Source organism: Xenopus tropicalis, chromosome 4 (assembly GCF_000004195.4).
Source record: "Xenopus tropicalis strain Nigerian chromosome 4, UCB_Xtro_10.0, whole genome shotgun sequence".
NCBI lineage: Eukaryota > Metazoa > Chordata > Amphibia > Anura > Pipidae > Xenopus > Xenopus tropicalis.
Genome location: NC_030680.2, coordinates 104908879 through 104921375, shown reverse-complemented (window position 1 = coordinate 104921375; position 12497 = coordinate 104908879). Strand labels below are relative to the sequence as shown.

General features: G+C 38.1%; 1 protein-coding gene across 5 annotated transcripts in view; it reads left to right on the top strand.

The window, feature by feature from the left end:
- cdc7 (cell division cycle 7) overlaps positions 1 to 12497 on the top strand; it is a 30578-nt gene that overhangs the window by 8365 nt on the left and 9716 nt on the right. For 3 of the 5 annotated variants that reach the window (XM_012961115.3, XM_012961117.3, XM_031900082.1), the window contains exons 5-9: positions 692 to 834; positions 1451 to 1694; positions 2090 to 2185; positions 3590 to 3765; positions 6753 to 6835. In XM_012961115.3, the coding sequence (XP_012816569.2) occupies positions 692 to 834; positions 1451 to 1694; positions 2090 to 2185; positions 3590 to 3765; positions 6753 to 6835 (742 nt within the window). 5 annotated transcript variants of the gene reach the window in all.

Here is a 12497-nt window from a genome sequence, read left to right as displayed (position 1 = left end):
CAAATCGGGTAGTTATTTTTGAATTCCTGACTTGGTGGCAAATTTTGGTTGAATAAAAACAAGATTTACTACCAAATAAAGCCCCCTGTAAGCTGACCGTGTGCATAGAGGCAACTAATAGCCAATCTTAGCCCTTATTTGGCACCTCCATGAATGTTTATAATGCTTGTGTTGCCCTCCAAGTCTTTTTACATTTGACTGTGGCTCACACAGAAAGGTTGGGGACCCCTGCTCTAAGCAAACACACATTACCTTATTTTTTATGGTACCTAAACTAACAGAAATCCATGTTGGTGGCAAAACCAGTCCATGTTTTCTTTTTTTTGTTTGGTTGGTTGGTTTGTTTTTTTTACTGTTTACATTTTTTTAGCAGCCTTACCCACTATACACATGTCACAAGTTTGCCCATGTGCAGTAACACATAGCATCCAATAAGATGTTTTGATTTAAAAAGGGTGCCTGGTACATGCTAATTGTGGTTGCTATAGGTGATGAGACCTGTTGCAGGTTTTGCACATTTTATTTCATAACATCCATAAAGTATAGTGATCCAAATTACAGAAACACCCATTATCCAGAAAACCTCTAAAGCATTCTGTTGCTAGCCACCATACTTATACGCCTGTCTTAATTGCCATTGGTAAATTGTAAAATGTATTTCTCTCATTACTTTACTTTATTTTCTATGCAGGATATTTTGCATTCACTCAGCTTGGAGGAAACTAAAGAATATATGTTTAATCTCTTGAAAGCTCTTAGACGTATACACAGTTTTGGTATAGTCCATCGAGATGTTAAACCAAGCAATTTTCTGTACAACAGATCTCTTAAAAAGTAAGTAATTTGTCGACACTCTAGGATTTAATATCCTAGTATAGAGTATTACTTATTAGTTTTATATCCTCTGTCTGCTCAAGCTGTGAGGAAAATTGAATCTGGAATTAACAAAATGTTGCTCATACACCTCTGAGTTATGTTACTGCCCCTTGAATGGTTCCAAACCGAAGGCCTGCTCGACCAATATCTGATTCAATCTATCAGATTAGAAAATCCCATCAGGTGAGGACTGTATCAGCCTGTCTGTATGGTCCACTGCAAGGGGATTACATAGAACTCCATAACGATCCAATCATTGGCAGATTTGCTACATTTTGTCCACCACTAGGGTATCCAGATTGGGAAAATGGCATCTTCACAAACCTAGCAAATCTTGTGTTTTTAGAATAACAGAAGATGATAATGAGGAAAAAAAATATAACTTTGGGAGAGACATGGAACAATAGCTTGTACTGCTTTAAGTGTACAAAAATGTATTTGCGGTCAAATTAACAGTGAAGATCATTAATTGTTGTGGGCATGTAGACATGCATATTTACACCCATATTTAAAAAAATACTGTTATGTATTCACTTCTAATATCAATCTAACAAAATGGTTGTTTATTTTTCAGGTTTGCATTAGTAGACTTTGGCTTGGCTCAAGGAACACCAGACACAAAAATTGATCTTCTGAAAGTTTTGCAGCCCAAAAAACAGGGAAGTTGCTCACAAAATCATCCGTATATTATATCAGGAAACTGGGTGCATCAGAATATACCGGTACTTAGAAAAGTAAACCATGTATCATCAAAACAGTCTGTTAAAAAGCAGTGGTCACATTCAGGAACTCATATATCCACAGGAAACCATGGACAGGTCCTCAGTCTTTTTTTCTCTTTTTGGGTGAACACCAAGCATAGAATTTGCCAAAGACATAAACCCCTATTTATTATACTATTTTACCAAAAAACAAAACAGACCTCTGATAACTTTTTATGTTTAACACAGTTCAGTTATGTATATTTTTGGTTGGTGGTCACATTTGCTTCATTTTTTCATAGTATCAAGAGTATGTTTCAGTGCATTTTTGTTAAGACCATGTTCATTATATTGTTTATAGCTCTGTCTAGACTGTTCTTTTCCACATGGAAAAGATTTGGTTGCCTGAAAACATGCATGCAGCTGTTCTCATTTTACTTATGTACTACTACCTTCATTTTCAGTGTGTTAGATATAATTCTTATTGTACTTGATTTGGATTGGTTTTTCAGGAAGGGCTGTTTGGCAGCTCTGCTCAGCGGTCTGTATTTGGAGAGAGGAATTTTAATGTGCACAGTGCTGTCACCACTGACAACACCACTTTAAAAGTAAGTCAAAATGTGTTGCCTATTAAGAAATGTCAATATTTCATTTAATTCTGTAAATAATGAATCTATGCTCCTTCAACCTGAAGAGAATGTGTTCTGCAGAGAACTGTTGTTTATGTTAGTGCTGTAAGTTTGGTCTTTCGTTTGATTTAACTCTTCAAGTGCCAGCACATTTCATATTCATTAGCATTTTTATAAGCTGTGGGCTGGATGTGTTAATTGTTCATTTTACATTTTTTAAATATTGATGCTATTTGCTGCTTAGAAGTTTGGCTAACTAAAAAACTAGCTAAAAAAAATATATATGCCTTTTTGTACTTACTTTAGGTGTGGCTCTGGTTTATGGGAAATTCTGATTTGCTATATATGGTGGTGTTATATTCTCAGGCTCCCCACCAACTCTATTTTTATTACATTAAGAAGCTTATTGAGCCATACGTGGAGGCCCATTTATCAACTTTATGGTTTTAGAGTTTTTTTTGAAACCATGAATAAACTAATTTCCACTAAAACCACAAATGTTTTGTCATTTATTGAAAGATCCAAATTTGAAAACAAATGAATAAAAATGCGGAACAAAAATAAAAAGAAAACCTAACATTTTCATATGCCTGCAAATTAAAAATTACACACAAACCTTAAAAAAAAATCAAGATTTACATTCTGCCTAGGACAGCTCCCAATGACTTCTACATTACCTCGACAGCATTCAGATGGCAGATTTTTACATTTGTGGTTTTAAATTTTTACTTAAATATGAATGTAAGTAAATGGGCCCTACTGTCAAAAGCATGAAAGTTATACACTGTAACTCATGCTTTTAATTGTATTATTGTTATTAAAGTATTACTAAAAAATAATATATATAATATATATATAAATATATTTGCTTTAAGTTTAATATTCATTATTTGGAAGCTGTGACATTTTTTACTGTCTATATAAGAAAAAAGTTAGTTATTTCAACAACATAGCCTTCCTAATGTCCCATTCACGTGGGTGTTTCTAAGTTCATTGCTGGGCAGTGGCTTTTTTGTGCATTGCACCGCACAGGAAGGCACAAGCTGACTATGAGGACTGCATCCGCAGGTGCGCACAAGCTCTGAATGCAGATAAAATGTCCAGTTTTACCTTGTTAGCTCTTTGGTGCACCTCATGTCTACAGTCCTCACAAAGAAGTCTGTGGTTACTTCACTTCTGCATTCCTGTGCTGTGTAATGCACAAAATAGCCCCTGTACAGGGAGGCAACACCCATGTGTAAAGGCCTTCATATGAAATACAATTAAGGTCTTCTATGGGAAAGCTGTTTTATCTCTGTAAGTACTGTATACTTCACCTGCTGTTTGTTCTCCATTATTAGAACTACTCTAACCGTGGTATCCTTATTTACCTTCTTATTGTAGGCAGTAAAACCATCCAAAATGCTAGATGTAACAACAAGAAAGCTGGCAACAAGAAAGACTGTTTCTGCAAAAAGCACAAGTAGTAGTGTCAATAAGAAAGCTTCCAGTATATGCCAAACAAGCTTGGCCTGCGACTGTTATGCAAAAGATCAAGTGTGTAATATTTGCCTTGCAAGGTAAACATTTGAGTTTGTGCTGTAAAAAAAAAAAAAAGGATAATAAGAATTTCTTAGTAATGGGAATAGTATTTTTCCCTTTCTGATTTTCCCTTATTGCATATTTGTCGCATTTTACGTCTTTGTTTGATGCTTTTAACACAATGTACTATTAAAGGGAAATAGTGACACATTTATCCAGCACCCATATCACCCATGTGAAAAGTAGCAGCCAGTCTTCTTGAACTTAACCCTTTATTTACTTAAAGAGGAAATCCACCAAAACACAACTTAAGCGTTTTGAAAATTAAACATAATTTCAAGCAACTTTGCAATATACATCAATTAAAAAAAATATGCAGCCTTTTCATGATTTATAATGTAATAATATTGTTTGGAACAGTTACCTAAGCCTGCCCCCCTGTTCTCCTGCTGACCTGGCTGACTCAAATAAAATGTAACATTGGTTGACTGTCCTTAGCCTGCATCCTCCAATTTCCTGCACGCGTGATGTCAGTAAGGAAAGGAAAATCACAGTGCAATGCATTGTGGGTTATGTATTTCCTGCATGCTGTCTGTAACACAAGTTCTGTACACAAGCTAATATGTAAAACCCTGCTTCATCTAAATAAACCATTTGCATAAAAATATACTTTTTAGTAGTATGTGCTATTGGGTACTCCTAAATAGATAATTGCCATTTTACGAATTAAGGGCCACCTCCTGGGATCATAGGATTCCCAGTGCACACAAACAAGCCAAGGCACACATACATGCTCTGCCACATCAGCCAATTAATGGACAGAGTTCTGCCTTTTGCTTCCACAATTCTTCCTGTTGCAGTTAAAGCTGCATTATTCCTGCTCATGTGATCTCTGAGGGAGCACACAACCCATCACTAAATGGTGGATCAAGGGAAAGGATGTTAAGGAGCGCTCTGGCAGACTAGGAGATTAGTCGCCAGCGACAAAACTCCCTGTTCGCGGGCGACTAATCTCCCCGGATTGCCATCCCACCGGCGAAAATGTAAATCACCGGTGGGATGGCATACGCGGCGGCACGATTTTGGGGAGATTAGTCGCCCGAGACTAATCTCCCCGTCTGCCAGAGCCCTAAAGGGTAATATTTACTGATATATTGCAGATATTCTTTAATCACTAAACATAAGATAACCTTAACACTAAGATAAACTATCTGTTAAGTATTCATCATGGGGGTATAGTTTTCCTTCAACAAATTTTGGTTTAGAATCCTGAGTTCCCCCTTAACTCTCTTAACTCATGTTAACGTTTAGTAATCACACACTATATAGATTATACTGTATATAGTATGGAATCTGTTATCCAGAAAGTTCTGAATTACAGGAAGGCCATCTGCCATACACTTCATTCTAATAAAATACTTTCTATTTTTAAAAATGATTTCTGTTTTCTCTGTAATAATAAAACAGTACCTTGATCCCAACTTAGATATCCTTATTGGAAGCAACACAATGCTATTGGTTTTATTTAATGTTTAAATCATCTTTTAGTAGTCAAAGCATTGTGATCCTAATTCGTGATCCTAATTCCTAATCCTAAAATCCCTTAACTGGAAAGCCCCAGGTCCTGGGAATTCTGAATAACAGGTCTCACACCTCTATATATAATTATGATAGTATTACCGTATTTTTCGCCGTATAAGACGCACTTTTTCTTCCCCCAAACTGGGGGGGAAAAGCCTGTGCATCTTATACAGCGAATACTCATCGCCGGAGGCTCCTCTCTTATGCGGCGGCGTCAGGCCTTTTTATAAGGTTGCGCCCGTGCGTATGATGTCACACGTCGGCAACGAGGCGCAACCTTATAGAAGAGCCTATTGCAGCGGCATAAGAGAGGAGCCTCCGGCGATGGTCTGTCACGGGTACTTTATATGGGGGCAATTGGGGCACTTTCTATTGGGGGCACTGTGTGTAGGAGCTATTGTCTATGGGGCAATTGGGGGCACTGTTTATGGGGGCAATTGAGGCACTGTGTATGGGGGCACTGTTTATGGGGGCAATTGGGGTACTGTGTTAGGGGGGTACTGTGTATGGGGCAACTAGGCACTTTCTATTGGGGGCACTGTGTGTGGGGGCTACTGTCTATGGGGCAATTGGGGCACTGTGTATGGGGGCACTTTCGTAATATTAGGGGGGATATTACCCCCCCCCCCCCCCCCCCCGTGGACGTCCGTACCATGCGTCCTCTTCCCCTTGCAGTGCCAATCGGCACGCACTGACACTGCTGACATTGGTGCGCGCACCTCTAGCCATGCAAAGCACACAGCAGGATGGCAAGTACTTGATAATTAGTATATTATATAGTTCAGAATCTTTTTTTCTAGATTTTTGTCCTTTAAAATTGGGTGCGTCTTATATTCCGGAGCGTCTTATATGGCGAAAAATATGGTACATCTTATGACATACTTCTTAACCACAAGCATATATCATTAACCAGTTACATTGAAACAACCACAGCCCCATGTAGCATTGGCCTCACAATGAATAAAAACTGGTCAGCATAATTTTGAAGGTATATAGGTTATTATCATAGGTTGGTGTAAGGATGTGTGGAAAAGATCTGCCCATTGGAAGCTGAAGGCAAATATATAAGTTCTTTTTCATATGCTGATATTGCCTTTGATTTTCCCTTTTTTGATACCCTTTAATTGCTCAAAGATTCCTTATTAATGGTAATTAATTTAGTGTAGTGAAAGTTCTCTTTAAAATGAAAATTTAAAAGTGGATTGCATGTAGCTTATGAATTATGTTTATATCTATGTTTTGTTCTTGAAAGGACTCAACATGTTGCTCCAAGAGCTGGTACTAAAGGCAGATACTTACTTTTTGGTACATGCATATTTCCTTTGATTTTCCCTTTTTTTATACTTTATTCCCTTATTAATGGTGATTTTATTTAGTGTTTAAAAAGGTGGATTGCGTGTTGCTTATGAAATATGTTTATATCTATATGTTTTGTTCTTGAAAGGACACGACAAGTTGCTCCAAGAGCTGGTACTCCTGGTTTTCGTGCTCCCGAGGTCCTCACAAAATGTCCCCATCAAACTACTGGTCAGTAAGTTGCTTTTTATTTTACCAGCTAAACCTTTTCTACTATATATTAAAGACTTATATATAACCTACAGTGTGGTCATTTCCCTATGGGTCCACACTGTAAATAATACCCATATAAATGTAGGAATGCACTGTTTATAACACGTTTAGCAACATGCAAACAAGCCTGCCTGCCTCCCATGCAATTACAGCAGCACCCCACCTTACACCACCTTTTTCACTGCAGGGTGATATCCTCTGTCATTAGTCCCATCTTAAATTACTTCCTCTGCCCACCCGCCCACTTCAGCATGAAGTGGGAGGAAAGAGAAGACATGCTACTTCATTCGCCACTAGCTGCAAAATGAGGAGGACTGATTACTTTTCTCTGAATCCCTGTCACAAAAAGACTAGGTATTTTGTAAGAATAATGAATGTGAATGTGAAAGTGGGTTAACAACAAATAGCTCGTAAAAGGCAGGTTGTGATTTCCTACAATAAAATTCTGGTGCAGTACATAGGGCGGATCATCAGTCACAGACACACAATCGGGGACTTCACACACTTACTGCATATATTTCTTTTGTGAAGTCTGCACCAGAATGCTGTTGCTACAACTGCATCCTGCCCTTTCCTGAGCTGTCTGCTATTAACCCTCATTATTCTGACACAGATATGCCAGTCTACTCTGCATTGTTGCTTATAGTGATCCTCTCTAGAACTCTCTCCCATTAGACACTGCTTGCCACTATTCTACAAACCTAATATGCAAATATTACTAAAAAATACCTATGCCACATGTGTACCACTTGTGTTTACTGCAGCTAAGAAAGAATGCTTTCACTAAGGTGTGTCTTACATTTAATCTGTACTTTTAACTATAAATTATAATTAATATTTTACCCCCTACTAAAAATATACAGATATAGGCGTCAACCTGTATAAAAGCACTGGTCCTTTTATATGGTCACATAACTCGGTGACTTCTAATATCTGTATAAATTACAGTAGGGAGAGCCAATATATATATATATATATATATATTAATGTAAAATTTCTTCAATAAATGACTGAATTTTGTGATAAGTCCTGTGTGGAGCGGCCCATATTTTGATTGATTATATATATATATAATAATATATATATATATATATATATATATATATATATATATATATATATATATATATATATATATATATATATATATATATATATATATATATATACACACTGCAGTAGTAGGTATGGGAAGCGATAGAGATTATATTCATTACCATGTTCACAGGTTGCCATATGGGGAATCGAAGAGTAGCTCCCGTAGCGTAGGTCACATCACAACAGGCAGCTCCCTGTCTACGGACGTCCACGGTTCAGTTGTGGTCCTGTCCGTACTGCCGTTATAGGCATTGGAGGCAATTGCACAAATTATTAAAGTGACAGTTACAGCAGGAAACATGTACTACACTCAAGGGCATGCGAGCGCCATCTCGGGGGGGGGGGGGGCGGAGCACTGCACTGAGGGTCCCATGTATGTGCTGTATAAATAATTAATAGATTAACTGTGCTTGCCAACATAAATAAATAATTAAATGAATGTATGGTAATATGTTAAGCACAAAGTGCTAGAGCCAGGTACCTCTCCTTTTACAGCAACTGCGGCTGAAAGAGTTAGGAGAGAAGGTACTAAGTGCCTAGGGCCCATATCAATGTAGGGGTCCCCAGTTTACAGTTCTTATTTCAAAGAGACATCAGACTTCCTCCTTTTACAGCGGCTGTGAGAGGCAGGAGTGAGAAGTGCCATTCAGTATCTTAGAGCCACATACTGGCAGATTTTCGTCTCTTGGATCGAGAATCAGTGAACCATTTCACACCGTAAAATTAATTGAAGAACAGTCTAATCCTATATCCCACATGAAATTTGAGAATCAACTTTGGGTAATCAGCTACTCATTGGTTACCATAAATATGCTGTCAGGATATATACCTCGAGAAAAAAAGTGATAGAGAACCCAGGACCTGTATGGGGATCCTAATAAACCAGTGAAGTTAGGGAAATGAAAATAATAGAGACATAGTGCACAAAACATGAAAAGCTCCAGAAGGAGCAACAAAATAACGGTAACAATGAGAAAAGTCATAGTTGCAATACGAATTGTTACCTGCAACAAATTGGCAGTGAGGAAATTAGTAACAGTATTCTTGAAGTAACTCGGTAACAGAACAAAATGTTACATATAAATATCTTGGCTACAAAACGTATGCTCCACTGTGGGGAATCAAAAAAACTCATAGCAGGGCATCAAACTCATAAATACACTGCATAACTCCTAGTATGTTGGTACCATGTCAAATAACCCTAAAGTTAGATATAACTTAATAGAGGTAACCTTGTCCTTATGAGTTCAGAATTCATATGAGTTTGATTTGTGATGTGAGCATCCATCATGTCATGTAAAATAAAATGATGAATATGAATATATATCAAGCCCATGGGGTTCAACGTATTCAATTTATGGATCCAGCGGAGCTCTAATTAGAGTAAAAGTTTCTCGATTGCCACCCCGGGTAGGAGGGGGAACATGGTCAATCACCATGCTGCGTAGACTAGCAAGTGAGTGTTAAGGTGGCCATACACGTGGCGATCCGACGATGTTTCGTACGACCATCGGTCGCACGAAACATCGTAAGATCCGCCACACACCATTCAGGGCTGAATCGGCAGGTAAGGAGGTAGAAACAATAGGATTTCTACCTCCTTCTGCCGATTCAGCTCTGAAGGGAGAATTTTGGTCAGGCGCCTTCTATGGCGCCCGATCAAAATTTTCAAACTTGTCCGATCGGCGAGTCGTCCGATATCGGCAGCTTCCTGCGATATCGGTCGACTCGCCGACATGCCATACACGCACCGATTATCATACGAAACGAGGTTTCGTACGATAATATCGGTGCGTGTATGGCCACCTTTAGTGAGTCAGGAAATGATGGGCAAGCGGAGTGTCTGCCTTACCCCTGTCCAAAGCTAGTCTAATTGCCGATCTATGATTGGCCATGCGATCTCGGAAGGTCGTTATGGTCTTTCCAATGTACAGTAGAACAAGCCACAAGGGCATTTGATGAAATAAATAACGAATTTAGAGGTGCATGTCAGTCTGTGCTTAATGTATAAAGTCTTGCCCGTATGTGGATGATTATAGCTGGATCCTGTAATTAGATTCCCACAAGTCGTGCAGGAGAAGCATTTAAAGCATCCCAGTCTCATGGTATTCAACCAAGTGGTTGGTTCCTTCGATTGGGAGCAGTGTGTCAGGTCCGTCCTGACCAACAGATCCCTCAGACTTCTACCCCGTTTGTAAGCAATCCGTAGTGGAGTTCTGAAAATGGAAAGTAGGGTTTTGTCTTTAGCCATCACAGACCAGTGGTTAAAGATAGAATGAATGAATGTTTTTTTTATCCGGTGTGTATGTAGTCAAGAATGTCAGTTGGTCAGAATTAGACGTCTTTATTTTTGGAGCTATCCCATGGAGTGAGTCCCTCTGGTTCAGGCATAAAGCTCTCTCCTTACAATCAAGTAAATCATGGCGATCATAGCCCCTTTCACAAAAGCGGTCAATAAGGTCATCAAGTTTCCGACCATTCGAACCATTTGTGAGTAAGGAATGCTCTTCAGTAAATGTGGAGGATGACAGGAGGTGTGATGTAAGAGGGTATTTCAGGCCGTTTCTTTCCTGTATGTGGTGGTTTGTAATGTGGAGTCATTGAGCGTCAGTGAGATGTCAAGGAAGGAGATCTTCTGTATGCCCATCTCGGCCGTGAAGCGAATTGTCGTGGGTAATGAGTTCAAATCATTTGTGTAAATTGTTCAGCAGTACCAGTCCATATTAGGAATAGATCATCAATAAAACGGTACAGTGTATGAATATGTATCCCATATGTTGGAAGGATGTGGGTCCGTTCATAGTGTGTCATAAACAAATTGGCCAATGATGGGGCAACATTTGATCCCATGCTGGTGCCACTGATTTGAAGAAAGTAGGATTTTTCTTTTTTTAACTTTTATTTATTTATTTTTAGCGTTTATTAAGTTTCAATTTCACAGTATCAATATACATAATGCATAAGTAACAATATTGGAATATTAGTTACACAATCATATCGTAAGCCTTTATCACTTACTAAAGCATAGCAGTAAGACATTATAGTTTAACACATTTAAGTCATAGACACTTTTTTTCCCCCCCCCTCAGCATAACACAGTGAGTTGCAACTTAGGGGTGACCCAGTCCAGCCATTTATCCCATATTTTGGGGTATTTTTTGGGGCTACCCCTTTTCCGATAGATAAGATTTTCCAGGGTGGATATACGTTTAACTTCTAGAACCTCCCTTGTGAACTGGTCTAATTACTATATTGGGGTTGTTGGCTAAACTCCCAACCACCTCCCTTTCACTACTTTTTAGATTTGGAAAAAACCTAGATTGGGTCTGTGCCTTCCTAGTCTCATCAATCATTAACCTCGTTAAAGCCTCAATAGACTTGGGGGTCGCACTCTGGGTTTCCCGCCACACTCTGTATTTAAGTTTAGTTTTATTGTTTTTTTTGGCACTTTGAGAAAGGCTGAAATAGTGGCCGAAACCTCAGTTTTTTTGCTTTAAACCTAATAAATCACTGCGTTTTGTTTAAGTCCTGTGTGATGCGACCCATTTGTTTCTTGTATCTACGCTGGACTGCACCCCAGGTGCCTGATAACCGCTTTTCGTGAGTGCTGACCTTCTGGAACACATACATATATATATAAGAATTTTTTTTTTTTTCAAAACATATATTTTAGAACTAGAAATATAAATGTAAATTCCCACTGTAGAAACCTAACCATTACACTTAATAAATGTATAAACTACAGAAAAAGGCAAACAAATCCATAAAGTAAGCTATAGCACATCAGAGATATAAAGTTCAAAAATACATACTACCTGCATAAATATCCATAACTACCCTGTATTATCGGTAATTACAGACAATAAAAAAAACCAGTACAGCATACCTGGATTTTAGACCACATTTTAGTACATAATGAAGGCAAAGCCCATTTGGAAAGCATTAGAAAACAAATATACAGAACACGTGTATTCCAAAAATGTAACGTATAAAATGTATAAATATGATGGTCAGTAATGCTAAAATGCTATGTAGGGCCATGCAACTTGCTACTTATTTATACATTTTTTGAAATGTAAAATTGCAAGTCCTAGATCAATAAATTATTAAATATAATCATAAGTCCATCAAGCTTCTGGATTGTAGATCACCCAAGAGCTCAATTATGAATGCAAGTAGTAAACCAAACTTGTGCACATTTAAAGGGTACTAAAAAGCACAGGGATTCTTTAGTTATGGATCAGGATCCCAAAAATTGCCCTCTATGCTTTTTATGGTTCCCCTGAATACAATAAAATTGCTTCTTACTATAGAAAATAATTAGGACAAAGTGCATACATAGTTCTAAATCAATAGTCCCTTGAGAGGGTGTAGTATATATACAGTGGCTTGCAAAAGTATTTGGCCCTCTTGAAATTTTCCACATTTTGTCACATTACAGCCACAAACATGAATCAATTTTATTGGAATTCCACGTGAAAGACCAATACAAAGTGGTGTACACGTGAGAAGTGGAACGAAA